This window comes from Oncorhynchus mykiss, chromosome 15 (assembly GCF_057628025.1).
Source record: "Oncorhynchus mykiss isolate SJ-2025 chromosome 15, ASM5762802v1, whole genome shotgun sequence".
Taxonomy (NCBI): domain Eukaryota; kingdom Metazoa; phylum Chordata; class Actinopteri; order Salmoniformes; family Salmonidae; genus Oncorhynchus; species Oncorhynchus mykiss.
Genome location: NC_143036.1, coordinates 56,067,303 through 56,082,109, shown reverse-complemented (window position 1 = coordinate 56,082,109; position 14,807 = coordinate 56,067,303). Strand labels below are relative to the sequence as shown.

Here is a 14,807-nt window from a genome sequence, read left to right as displayed (position 1 = left end):
ATCAAGAGAAGCTGAAAATGAAAACAAGAAAAACACAAAACAGTCTTTAGATTATTTATGTTATGAATAAAAAGGAAAGGCAACGTTAGAAGAGAAGCCATTATTGTTTTAGAGAAAAGATTGGAGCTTATTATCTAGAGACTAAAGGCAACTAAAGCGCGCACACACAGCTATAAAAACAGAAATGGGAAACTTGTCTGGTAGTTATTAAAAATATTAATTTAAATGGGGCCAATTAGCTTCAGTGGGAGGAGATAGCTGCGGTTAATGAAACCGTCTGGGATCAGAGGGAATGTGTACGTTGCTTCCTGAACTCCGTGACAGAGTTGGCCACTCCGAGCTGGAGGGACAGCAGGGTGTGCAGGATTTGGTTCTAGCCTAGCTATACTTACGCATCTTATTCAGCAAATCAAGGTAGGTCTAGATGGAAAACAAGCGCAGCCTATAGGTATCCAGGACCAGTATTGAGGAACACCGCTTCATGCACTAGATCTGATAGCGGATGCTTGAATAGATGGAAGCAATTTGCAATTTATTGTCGAAAGGCTCACCTAGCTTATCAGAGGGCAAGGAAGCGCTTCTACAACACGTTTTACTCTGTCTCAGTATCTGATTGGATTCTCCCATCTTCTGTTACCCTGTAGGACAGCACAGGGATGAAGCTATGGAAGAAGAGGTGGTTTGTGCTGTCTGACATGTGCCTGTTTTACTACAGAGGTGAGACACACACACACACACACACACACACACACACACACACACACACACACTCAAAACGCAACACACGGTCAAAGTTTGAGTATAGGACATCCACCAGGTGCATTATAGCTAGCAGTAAAAGGCAAACGTATTTGCTGCAGACGTAGACATAACACAATTCTCCCAGGTTTCAGAGAGTTTAATTTCCATAAATTGTTCAATTAAATGGTCCCGGAGTGCAATCAGCCAGCTCTTTCATGACATGCCCAGAGGGGAATTTCCTGTATATTGGCAAACCAAGAGACGAGAGAAGAGTTCTTAAAAGAGTGTTGACGTGCTATGCTTTCTGATAACAACATCTAGCTCTCTCACGCGCTCTTATCATCTTCACTCACTTCATTTGAACTTAAGTTCCGTCTGTCAATGAGTTTTCAGGGGTAAGGTTTTGACTAGGAATTGTGTCTATCTGAAGGCAGGAAGGAAAGAGGTTGTTGGGGGAATATGAATGACCATGTCTGATTTGACTGATGGTTCTGCTCTGGTCAGGATCTCTGTCGCCACAGAATGATCAAATCAAATCTATTCATATCATCACATTGCTTAAAGGTTAAGGTCACCTTGCTTCGTCTTTGTAGAATCTAGTGAAACCCCCATTTTTAAATCAAATCAAATATTGTTCACATTAGCCGGATACAACAGGTGTTGTAGACTTGACAGTGCACTGCTTAATTAGAAGCCCATTCCCAACAGTGCAGTTAAAAAAAGAAGACACATATTTTCTAAATAAAAAAGAAAATAGTAACAAAATAAAAATATAACAAGGCTATATAGAAGGACTACCGGTACCGAGTCAATGTGCAGGGGTACGAGGTAGGTCATTGAGCTAATACAGTATGTACATTTGGGTAGAGGTGCTGCTTTCAGGGGGAGGAGGTGCTGCGTTCTCATTTCATCTTCTCGATCTCTCTCCCTCTCCTCTCAGTTAATAATGCAGCAGTAGAGAGAGAGCGGGGCAGACGCAGGGATGGAGAGCTGCGGGGAATTCTGCTGTACTTGCCTGTTTAAAGTAAACCCTGAAGCTGGGTTTGGGCTCTGTTGGTTTTGCTGCAGTCATGCTGCACTCTACAGATGGTGTGTTACAACACAGTGTAGGCATTATACAAGCCAGCTTTACGTAACACTCTGAGAAGCAAGAGGGATCGATTCCATCATTGTTTACTTGTCTCTCTTTGATGCTATGCTATCACACCCCAGTTAGTGTGTTTGTTTACCAAGTGGCACTGTTACGATTCAATTTGACTGTGAAATTATAGATGTTTGGCAAAGCTGCCCGAGGAGAAACGGGTTTGTTGCTCCATCTGGTTTGGGTACCCTACTGTGTAACATGCTGTAAGCCCGTGGTTTGGGGGTTCTTAGTAAAGAAAGAAAGTGAACATCCCGCCATGCTCTGATAAACTCCAGACTAAATGGTCCTATCTGAGACGGTTAACACACCCAGACCGAGGATAATGCGTCAGAACTTCTTAGGCACCTTTTATGTTTCCGGTACATCCAGTGTCCACTGTCCTGTTAGAATGCTGATAGTTCCCCTCCTCTGATCTCTCCTGACTTTTCTCCGCCAGATGGACCATAATGCACTATTCCACAGCCTGCATCGACATTGTAAACCATATATGACGATTCTTCTCGTCCTCTGTCCTGCAGATGAGAAGGAGGAGGGCATCCTGGGAAGTATCCTGCTGCCCAGCTTCCACATCTCCATGCTGTCTGTCGACGACCACGTCAGCAGGAAATACGCCTTCAAGGTCAGTACTGTACACACAGACACAGCCATATAAAGGACGCTGCGCTTCCGCGAGTGGACGGCCTAGGTGGTTGCAATGCGTAGCCCGAAAAATAACTTGGGAAAAATGTTTAGGGGGGGGGGTACTTGTTTACTTGTTACTGAAGGCAAATCTATAATCCGTAACTCCTTGTCCGTCGGGCTGGATTGTATAATGTATGGATATCTGTATAGACAGCGGTAGGTTACGCGGAAGCATGTCTTCCCGCTGTGTACCACAGCAGAGTTATTGCTTTTGTACTGAGTTTTTGTAGTGCTATGTATCAACAGCCATTGTCAGACAATCCCGTAGGGGTAGGAAGCTATGGTGAGCATCAACTGGTCACTCGCGTCGCGATATCGTGGAGGATTTGAATAGTTCAGCTTTAGTCCCGCTCTGTTCAGATCCCTCATGCTAGCATCGCTCAACGGTCCATCGCCCACTCTGCTTCTCTCTCTTTTTTTCCATTGAAAGTGAATGGCTTCCGATGCCCGCGTGATGCTGCTTTCTAGTGTATGAAACACTGTGACACACACACTTCTCTGCGCTTTTGGTCTTTCCTTTCAGAGAATCTCTGAAAATGTGTTTGTATATGGAGAGCTCTTTGTGTGTAGATCCATGATAAAGTCAATAGATTTTCTAGTCTCAATGGGCAATAGGGTGATTGGAGCAAGATGGGCAGAGAGAGAATATGAAGGAAAGTATATACTGATAGAATGCTATATATCCACCTTCTTAGCATGTTATCCTCACATACTGTTTCACACAAGTCATCACAGTCAACACCGGTTCACTCCGACACATTGACACCGTCTATAACACAGTAACAAACCCATCCGTTCTCTACTCCCCCACATCCCCTACTGTCTGTCCTCTCCTCTGATGTGTGTTAGGGCGCATCCCAAATGGCACCCTATTCCCTATATAGTACACTAGCCCTGATCTAAAGTAGTGTACTATACAGTGCCTTGCAAAAGTATTCATCCCGCTTGGCATTTTTCCTATTTTGTTGCATTACAACCTGTAATTTGAATGTGTTTTTATTTGGATTTCATGTAATGGACATACACAAAATAGTCCAAATTAGTCAAGTAACATTTTCAAAATAACTTGTTTCAATAAATTTCAATAAATTTTAATGGAAAAGTGGTGCGTGCATTCACCCCCTTTGCTATGAAGCCCCTAAATAAGATATGGTGCAACCAATTACCTTCAGAAGTCACATAATTAGTTAAATAATGTCCACCTGTGTGCAATCTAAGTTTCACATGGTCTGTCACATGATCTCAGTATACAGTGGGGAGAACAAGTATTTGATACACTGCCGATTTTGCAGGTTTTCCTACTTACAAAGCATGTAGAGGTCTGTAACGGAGCACCATTAAATCCATTATTACAAAATGGAAAGAATATGGCACCACAACAAACCTGCCGAGAGAGGGCCGCCCACCAAAACTCACGGACCAGGCAAGGAGGGCATTAACTAGAGGCAACAAAGAGACCAAAGATAACCCTGAAGGAGCTGCAAAGCTCCACAGTGGAGATTAGAGTATCTGTCCATAGACCCACTTTAAGACGTACACTCCATAGAGCTGAGCTTTACGGAAGAGTGGCCAGAAAAAAGCCATTGCTTATTGGAAAAAATAAGCAAACACGTTTGGTGTTCGCCAAGAAGCATGTGGGAGACTCCCCAAACATATGGAAGAAGGCACTCTGGTTAGATGAGACTAAAATTTAGCTTTTTGGCCATCAAGGAAAACCCTATGTCTGGCGCAAACCCAACACCTCGCATCACCCCGTTTTTCATCGGCAGGGGCTGGGAAACTGGTCATAATTGAAGGAATGATGGATGACGCTAAAAACAGGAAATTCTTTAAAGGAAACCTGTTTCAGTCTTCCAGAGATTTGAGAATAGGACGGAGGTTCATCATCCAGCAGGACAGTGACCCTAAGCATACTGCTAAAGCAACACTTGAGTGTTTTAAGGGGGAATATTTAAATGTCTTGGAATGGCCTAGTCAAAGCCCAGACCTCAATCCAATTGAGAATCTATGGTATGATTTAAAGATCTCTGTACACCAGCGGAACCCATCCAACTTGAAGAAGCTGGAGCAGTTTTGCCTTGAAGAATGGGAAAAAAAATCTCAGTGGCTAGATGTGCCAAGCTTATAGAGACGTACCCCAAGATACTTGCAGCTGTAAAAGGTGGCTCTACGAAGTATTGGCTTTGGGGATATGAATAGTTATGCATGCTCAAGTTTTCAGTTTTTTTGTCTTATTTCTTTGTTTCACAACGAAACATATTCTGCATTTTCAAAGTGGTAGAAATGTTGTGTAAATCAAATGATACAAACAGAAAATACATTTTAATTCCAGGTTGTAAGGCAACAAAATAGGAAAAATGCCAAGGGAGGTGACTACTTTCGCAAGCCACTGTATAGGGAATAGGGTGCCAATTGGGACGCTGACTTCTTGTCAGTCTCTGCCTCTGCAGCAGGAAACGAGAGTAACACTCAGCTTGGAGTGTTTTCCTGTTGCTCATATTTATGGTCCTAAGCCTAAGCAGGTAATTAAAGTTAGCTACACAGCCTTGGAGTGGTAGGGATGCACACATACATTCAGTGTGTGCACAGACAGTCTGATCGAACACGTGCACACCTCTTCCAAAGAAGGTGATGTAAACACTCCCTGCGGTCTTGCCAAGGTTACCTACTTACCTTCCTCACGCTCCTCTGTCTTACAAACTCTCCCTCTCCCGCCCTCACTCTCTCCCTGCTAGGCGACCCACTCCAACATGAGGACATACTACTTCTGCACAGACACCGCCAAAGACATGGAGTCCTGGATGAAAGTGATGACGGACGCAGCCCTGGTCCACACAGAACCAATCAGAAGGTGGGTAAACCCAGATAGAACTGCCCACTAACCCAAATCACTCCTATAGCAGCCAGCCAGCCTTGATTGCCTGACCTATGGCAATGAAAGCTACCAACTGAACCGTGCAATCTACCAACAGTGATTGCATTTGTTTTGTAAGCAAATGGACAGCCGTGAGAGACTGCAGTATTTCTTGCAGAAGCGAGAAATCACATCAATTTAGAAGACAATTACCAGTTGTTGTGTTGAAGATGCATAGCTGGGAACAAGAAGCTATAGTTTTAGGGCTATTCACCACAGCAATGGTATCCATCCTCACTGCCTCCAGTCAAACTTTATTTCTTCTGTTGGTGTGGCATATCAGAGGCAACAAAATCGAAGTGTCAGTTCTTCTTGCTTCTGCACTTCACACTCGATACAACAAAATACTTTAAGTGCTGTTGGTAATTGCAGTGTTTTAGCTGTGAGCTGTTCGTGAAGGCTTATCGACATACAGCGCTATATACTCTGGAGAGACTCCGATAGACAGTGACACCTACTCTTCACTGTCCTGGAAGCACAGCACACCAGCAGTCCTAGCTTCATCATTGTGGAGTGATGCAGGCCGCGTCTGGAGGTTTGTTTGTATGTCTGCACACTGCAAGTATTTCAGCACTGCTCTCATCTTAAAGTCTGGCAGTAGAAATTGGACACACTGCCATTACTGTACCTTTACCTCACTGAGAAATACTAGAAAAATCCCAGGCAGAAATACATTATGTACTGGAGCATTAGATTAGCAGTCCCAAGTGGCTGCCACTGTGACTTGTTCCTGAGCGCAGTAGGCGGTAAAGGACTGTGGCTAGCCTTGAGCTATTTCCCTCTGGAGTACCAGACCTGTTAATGGCCTTTCTGTAACAGACTGAAAGATTGCAGCAGTGAATGGCTGCTCAGTCAAAGTAGCCATGTCTCACTGTGCCCTCAGAGTGCTGAGGGCAGACAGTGATGTTTTAAAAACCACTCACTTCCTCTGCTCCTCTCTGGTCCCCCGAGGCAGACAGGCATATAGTCAGGCAGGTTAGGGGAGACGTAGCAGTAGAGCCCAATGCCTGACACCCACACAGCAGGAGTCCATTGTTGGAATGTGAAAATATGTTTTTTCTGTGAACCTGCCTAGTAATGACTTGTTGATATATATTTATCTTCATATGTTTATCATTCATCTGTCTTTTTTTCTTTCTCTTACTGTTTCCAATCCCTGTTCTCTCCCTCCTTTTCTCTCGTCCATCACTCTCTCTCCCCCTACTCTCTCTCTTCCAGACTGGATAAGTTGAAGGTGGACCGCTGCTGTCCCCAGGAGGTGAACAACATCCTGAACCACAACCGGGTTCTGACCCGACCAGAGATCCAGAACAACGAGAGGAACCTTGAGCCGCGCCAGCCCTCCATTACCCGCAGCATGGACCGCACAGACGGGGACAGGAAACACAAAGACCCAGAGAAACACACCCTCCAGAGAGAGCGGGAACGCTACACGCTGCAGAGAGACGGAGAGAGATACTCCCTTCAGAAAGACGGGGTGAGCTACACGCTGCAGAGAGACGGAGAGAGGTACCTGTTGCAGAAAGACGGCGAGCGGTACGCCCTGCAAAAAGACGGGGAGCGGTATTCCTTGCAGAAAGACGGAGGCGAACGATATTCTGTGCCTAAAGATGTTCAGATGGAGAAATACGCACCTCAGAAAGACGGGGAGAAGTACTTGGTACAGAAAGATGGAGAGAGATATGCACTGCAAAAAGAAGGAGAGAGATACACCCTCCAGAAAGATGGACAGAAATACAACCTCCAGAGAGGGGTAGAAAGACACACGTCTATGACTGAGAAAGATCGGTCTGATCGTTATGGGACCCTTGATGAAAGGCAGAAGTATAAAACCCTACGGGAAGGGAGTAAGTGTGGTACCCTGCGGGATGGAGAGAAGCATGGGACGCTCGATAAGTATGGTACCCTTAGGGAAGTGGATAAGTATGGTACCCTCCGTGAAGGGAACAAGTATGGATTCCAGAGGGATGGCAGTGCTGAGAGGCCTCTGACTAAAATCAACAGCATCAAACTCCAACCAGCCCAGGCAGCAGCCATTGCAGCAGCAGTTACAGCCTCCCGCCAGGTACAGGTCTCCCAGCACATGGCCCCACATCAGGTCAACGGCTCTGGAGAGCGGGCTGGGGACCACAGCCCAGGGGAGGTGGTAGGTACCCTGGGCAGAGGAGCAGGGAAGTCCCATGACCCGCCTCAGAACCAGACCCAGAACCAGCAGGCCCAGGAGCCAGAGAAGAGTCTGACCAGAACCAACTCCATGAGGCAGCTGGAGAACTGGGTTAGAACCCAGAGGACACAAGAGGATGACGATACTAGGAGGTATGGGGGTGGTGTGTCTTTCTGTCTGTCTGCCTGCGCGCCCGCGTGTTTTGGGGTGGTGTGTGTTGGGGTTGATTGTGTTTCTGTCTGTCTGTATCTCTGTCTGTTTCTTTATCGGTCTGTACGTACTAGAGGTGGACCGATTATGATTTTTCAATAACGATACCAATTATTGGAGGACCAAAAAAAGCCGATACCGATTAATCGGATGATTTAATTTATTTATTTGTAATAATTATAATTACAACAATACTGAATGAACACTTATTTTAACTTGATATAATACATCAATAAAATCAATTTAGCCTCAAATAAATAATGAAACATGTTCAATTTGGTTTAAATAATGTAAAAACAAAGTGTTGGAGAAGAAAGTAAAAGTGCAATATGTGCCATGTAAGAAAGTGAACGTTTAAGTTCCTTGCTCAGAACATGAGAACATATGAAAGCTGGTGATTCCTTTTAACATGAGTCTTCAATATTCCCAGGTAAGAAGCTTTAGGTTGAGGTTATTATAGGAATTATAGGACTATTTCTGTCTCTACCATTTGTATTTGCTCATACCAAGTGCTCATACCAAGATGGCATAGCGGTCAAACGTCCTTTGTCCTCATCTTGTCGTGTCCCGTGTGTATATATATATATATATATATATATATATATATATATATATATATATATATATATATATATATATATATATATATTTACATCTTTCTTCGCATATCTTTTATATATATTATTTTCCAAAAACTCAACTTCAAAACACTCTCCTGCAACCCGCCTCACCAATTTAAAAAAAGGAAAGTATTATTTACCTCAAATCTGAAATACACAATAAAAGCTAACCAGAAGCTAGCCAGAAGCTAGCCAGTTTACTGGCTAACGTTCGTATTCAGCTAACCACGGTTTGTGGTCATCAGCTATCCTTCAGCTCGAAAAGCTATCACCAGTTTTGTACAACGCGACTCAGACCAGAACATACCGGACCTATTTTTCTCTCCATATCCCCGGATTTCAACCGCAAGCTCTGGACATTTACACCTAGATCTCGCAGCTAGCTAGCTGCTATCCATGCGACTATTGGCTTACGTCAATCCCGGAGCAAAAATCTATTATTCCGGAGCTAGCCAGCTGAAGAGTTCCATCAGCTACTCCTGGGCTAAAATCACCTATCCGGACCCGTTTTACTGCCGATGCGGAGCTCCACCGGGCCTTCACAACTGGACTACGTTATCTGCCCGAGGGAGTAATCCAACTGACCCCTCCGTCGCGACGTTACCTGAACGCCCATCTGGGGCCCGCTAATCGTTAGCTGTCTTATCGGCTGCTGTCTGAATAGGTCTATCAGACAATTTCTTTCTTGGGTCACAAAACTATATCTATTTTGCCAATTGGATTGATCCCCTCTACCTCACGGAACCCCACTAATCTACCGACGGAAACACACGAGGTGGCTAAAAACAGACCTCTATCCTATGCTAACTTTCTACCGCTGGCCCGGCTAGCTGTCTGAATCGCCGTGACCCCAACCAACCTCACTACTCACTGGACCCTTATGAACACTCGACTAAGCATGCCTCTCCTTAATGTCAATATGCCTTGTCCACTGCTGTTCTGGTTAGTGTTTATTTGCTTATTTCACTTTAGAGCCTCTAGCTCCGCTCATTATACCTTATCCAAACTTTCAGTTCCACCACCCACACAAGCGATGACATCACCTGGTTTCAATTATGTTTCTAGAGACAATATCTCTCTCATCATCACTCAATACCTAGGTTTACCTCCACTGTATTCACATCCTACCATACCATTGTCATTATACCTTGAAGCTATTTTATCGCCCCCAGAAATCTCCTTTTACTCTCTGTTCCGGACGTTCTAGACGACCAATTCTCATAGCTTTTAGCCCAGCCCTTATCCTACTCCTCCTCTGTTCCTCTGGTGATGTAGAGGTGAATCCAGGCCCTGCAGTGCCTGGCTCCACTCCTATTCCCCAGGCGCTCTCTTTTGATGACTTCTGTAACCGTAATAGCCATGCATGTTAACATGAGAAGCCTCCTCCCTAAGTTCACTGCTTTAGCACACTCTGCCAACCCAGATGTTCTAGCCGTGTCTGAATCCTGGCTTAGGAAGACCACCAAAAATTCTGAAATCTCCATCCCTTACTACAACATTTTCAGACAAGATAGAACGGTGTGGCAATCCACTTCAAAGATACTGTCCTACTATCCAGGTCTGTACCCAAACAATTGGAACTTCTACTCTTAAAAATCCACCTCTCTAAAAACAAGTCTCACCGTTGCCGCCTGCTATAGACCACCCTCTGCCCCCAGCTGTGCTCTGGACTCCATATGTGAACTGATTGCCCCCCATCTATCTTCAGAGCTCGTGCTGCTAGGCGACTGGAACATGCTTAACACCCCAGCCATCCTACAATCTAAGGTTGGTGCCCTCAATCTCACACAAATTATCAATGAACCTACTAGGTCCCACCCCAAAGCCGTAAACACAGGCACCCTCATAGATATCATCCTAACCAACTTGCCCTCTAAATACACCTCTGCTGTTTTCAACCAAGATCTCAGCGATCACTGCCTCATTGCCTGCAACCTTAATGGGTCAGCGGTCAAACGACCTCCACTCATCACTGTCAAACGCTCCCTGAAACACTTCAGCGAGCAGGCCTTTATAATCGACCTGGCCGGGGTATCCTGGAAGGATATTGATCTCATCCCGTCAGTAGAGGATGCCTGATTTTTTTTTTATGCCTTCCTCACTATCTTAAACAAGCATGCCCCATTCAAGAAATTTAGAACCAGGAACAGATATAGCCCTTGGTTCTCTCCAGACCTGACAGCCCTTAACCAACACAAAAACATCCTATGGCATTCTGCATTAGCATCGAACAGCCCCCGTGATATGCAACTTTTCAGGGAAGCTAGAAACCAATATACACAGGCAGTTAGAACTAAGGCTAGCTTTTTCAAGCAGAAATTTGCTTCCTGCAACACAAACTCAAAAAAGTTCCGGGACACTGCAAAGTCCATGAAGAATAAGAACACCTCCTCCCAGCTGCCCACTGCACTCAGGATAGGAAACACTGTCACCACCGATAAATCCACTGTAATTGAGAATTTCAATAAGCATTTTTCTACGGCTGGCCATGCTTTCCACCTGGCTACTCCTACCCCGGTCAACAGCACTGCACCACCCAAAACAACTCGCCCAAGCCTTCCCCATTTCTCCTTCTCCCAAATCCAGTCAGCTGATGTTCTGAAAGAGCTGCAAAATCTGGACCCCCACAAATCAGCCGGGCTAGACAATCTGGACCCTTTCTTTCTAAAATGATCTGCCGAAATTGTTGCAACCCCTATTACTAGCCTGTTCAACCCCTCTTTCGTGTCGCCTGAGATTCCCAAAGATTGGAAAGCAGCTACGGTCATCCCCTTCTTCAAAGGGGGGGACACTCTTGACCCAAACAGCTACAGACCTATATCTATCCTACCCTGCCTTTCTAAGGTCTTCGAAAGCCAAGTCAACAAACAGATAACTGACCATTTAGAATCCCACCATACCTTCTCTGCTATGCAATCTGGTTTCAGAGCTGGTCATGGGTGAACCTCAGCCACGCTCAAGGTCCTAAACGATATCTTAACCGCAATCGATAAGAAAAAATACTGTGCAGCCGTATTCATTGACCTGGCCAAGGCTTTCGACTCTGTCAATCACCACATCCTCATCGACAGACTCGATAGCCTTGGTTTCTCAAATGATTGCCTCGCCTGGTTCACCAACTACTTCTCTGATAGAGTTCAGTGTGTTAAATCGGAGGGCCTGTTGTCCGGGCCTCTGGCAGTCTATATAGGGGTGCTACAGGGTTCAATTCTTGTATACATCAATGTTGTCGCTCTTGCTGCTGGTGAGTCTCTGATCCACCTCTACGCAGACGACACCATTCTGTATACTTCTGGCCCTTCTTTGGACACTGTTAACAACCCTTCAGACGAGCTTCAATGCCATACAACTCTCCTTCCATGGCCTCCAATCGCTCTTAAATACAAGTAAAACTAAATGCATGCTCTTCAACCGATCGCTGCCCGCACCTGCCCGCCCGTCCAACATCACCACTCTGGACGGTTCTGACTTAGAATATATATATACAAATACCTAGGTGTTTGGTTAGACTGTAAACTCTCCTTCCAGACTCACATCAAACATCTCCAATCCAAAGTTAAATCTAGAATTGGCTTCCTATTTCGCAACAAAGCATCCTTCACTCATGCTGCCAAACATACCCTTGTAAAACTGACTACCGATCCTCGACTTCGGTGATGCCATTTACAAAATAGCCTCCAATACCCTACTCAATAAATTGGATGCAGTCTATCACAGTGTCATCTGTTTTGTCACCAAAGCCCCATATACTACCCACAACTGCGACCTGTGCGCTCTCGTTGGCTGGCCCTCGCTTCATACTCGTCGCCAAACCCACTGGCTCCAGGTCATCTACAAGACCCTGCTAGGTAAAGTCCCCCCTTATCTCAGCTCGCTGGTCACCATAGCAGCACCCACCTGTAGCACGCGCTCCAGCAGGTATATCTCTCTGGTCACCCCCAAAACCAAATCTTCCTTTGGCCGCCTCTCCTTCCAGTTCTCTGCTGCCAATGACTGGAACGAACTACACACATCTAAAACTGGAAACACTTATCTCCCTCACTAGCTTTAAGCACCAGCTGTCAGAGCAGCTCACAGATTACTGCACCTGCACATAGCCCATCTATAATTTAGCGCAAACAACTACCTCTCCCCCTACCGTATTTATTTATTTATTTTGCTCCTTTGCACCCCATTATTTCTATCTCTACTTTGCACATTCTTCCACTGCAAATCTACCATTCCAGTGTTTTACTTGCTATATTGTATTTACTTCGCCACCATGGCCTTTTTTTTGCCTTCTCGGGAGTTGATAGGCTTGAAGTCATAAACAGCTCAATGCTTGAAGCACAGCGAAGAGCTGCTGGCAAACGCGCAACAGTGCTGTTTGAATGAATGCTTATGAGCCTGCTGCTGCCTACCACGGCTCAGTCAGACTGCTCTATCAAATATCAAGTCATACACTTAATTATAACACAATAACACACAAAAATACGAGCCTTTGGTCATTAATATGGTCGAATCCGGAAACTACGGAACCGTCCGTATTTTATCTAACGGATGGCATCCCTAAGTCTAAATATTGCTGTTACATTGTACAACCTTCAATGTTATATCATAATTATGTACAATTCTGGCAAATTAATTACGGTCTTTGTTAGGAATAAATGGTCTTCGCATAGTTCGCAACGAGCCAGGTGGCCCAAACTGCTGCATATACCCTGACTGCTTGCACGGAACGCAAGAGAAGTGACACAATTTCCCTAGTTAAAAGAAATTCATGTTGGCAGGCAATATTATCTAAATATGCAGGTTTAAAAATATATACTTGTGTATTGATTTTAAAGAAAGGCATTGATGTTTATGGTTAGGTACACATTGGTGCAATGACAGTGCTTTTTTCGCGAATGCGCTTGTTAAATTATCACCCGTTTGGCGAAGTAGGCTGTGATTCGATGAGAAATTAACAGGCACTGCATCGATTATATGCAACGCAGGACACGCTAGATAAACTAGTAATATCATCAACCATGTAGTTAACTAGTGATTATGTTAAGATTGATTGTTTTACATAAGTTTAATGCTAGCTAGCAACTTACCTTGGCTTCTTGCTTCTGGCTCCTCGTTGAGTGCAATGTAAGGCAGGTGGTTAGAGCGTTGGACTAGTAACCGGAAGGTTGCAAGATCGAATCCCAGAGCTGGTCAGGATAAAAATCTGTCGTTCTGCCCCTGAACAAGGCAGTTAACCAACCGTTTCTAGGCCGTTCTTAACTGACTTGCCTAGTTAAATCAAGGTAAAAAAAAAAAACGTCCACAATCCGTGTCCAAAAATTCCCGATTACCGATTGTTATGAAAACTTGAAATCGGCCATTCCGATTAATCGGTCGACCTCTAGTATGTACCCATGCCTCTCTGAAATCTGTTACTGTTCTCTCAGATAGTGCAAACTCATTGTCAAAGCAAAAACCACCTCAAATAGCCAGCAGCATACCACCCTGCATACCACTGCTGGCTTGCTTCTGAAGCTAAGCAGGGTTGTTCCTGGTCAGTCCCTGGATGGGAGACCTGATGCTGCTGGAAGTGGTGTTGGAGGGCCAGTAGGATGCACTCTTTCGTCTGGTCTAAAAAAAATATCCCAGTTCCCTGACACTGCCCTGTGTAGGGTGCCATCTTTCGGATTGGACGTTAAACGGGTATCCTGACTCTTTGAGGTCATTAAAGATCTCAAGGCACTTATCGTAAGAGTAGGGGTGTTAACCCCAGTGTCCTGGCTAAATTCCCAATCTGTCCCTCAAACCATCACGGTCACCTAATAATCCCCAGTTTACAATTGGCTCATTCATCCCCCTCCTCTCCCCTGTAACTATTCCCCAGGTCGTTGCTGTAAATGAGAATGTGTTATCAGTCAACTTACCTGGTAAAATAACAGAAATCAAATTTTATTGTTCACATACACATGATTAGCAGATGTTAATGCGAGTGTAGCGAAATGCTTGTGCATCTAGTTCAGTGTATGCAGTAATATCTAACAAGTAAAAAACACCTCTGTGTGTCTGCAGTGCACTCTGTCAGTGAGTCAGCCAGCCATTTAGAGGTTAGGGTGTCTCTAACAGCACCGGGCGGACAGAGACAGAGACGTAAAAAAAACAACCGCTTCCTCTTCTCCCGTGGCTATATCTCCCAGACCTCTTTATCTTGACCATACCCCTCTCTCTTTCTCTTTCACTGTCTCTCTCTCTCTCTCTTTCACTGTCTGCACAGTACTCTGGCATCCTTGGCCGCGAGAGCTAAAAGCTTTTCATGTCACCACTGTATGTCGTCAGGGATCATGCACTCATTTTGCTGGGCTTGTT

General features: G+C 44.9%; 2 protein-coding genes across 18 annotated transcripts in view; one reads left to right on the top strand and one right to left on the bottom strand.

Moving 5' to 3' along the window:
- LOC110490288 (pleckstrin homology domain-containing family A member 5) overlaps positions 1–14,807 on the top strand; it is a 178,283-nt gene that overhangs the window by 128,055 nt on the left and 35,421 nt on the right. For all 17 annotated transcript variants that reach the window (XR_016486767.1, XR_016486768.1, XR_016486766.1 and 14 more), the window contains 4 exons: positions 645–717; positions 2,404–2,504; positions 5,302–5,417; positions 6,699–7,796. Coding sequence is in view for 13 of the 17 variants with exons in the window: in XM_090200406.1 (XP_090056532.1) it covers positions 645–717; positions 2,404–2,504; positions 5,302–5,417; positions 6,699–7,796 (1,388 nt within the window). In the remaining 4 variants the exon portion in view is untranslated. The remainder of the gene's footprint in view (positions 1–644; positions 718–2,403; positions 2,505–5,301; positions 5,418–6,698; positions 7,797–14,807) is intronic.
- LOC110490848 (paired mesoderm homeobox protein 2A-like) overlaps positions 1–14,807 on the bottom strand; it is a 310,954-nt gene that overhangs the window by 287,742 nt on the left and 8,405 nt on the right. The window lies entirely within an intron of this gene.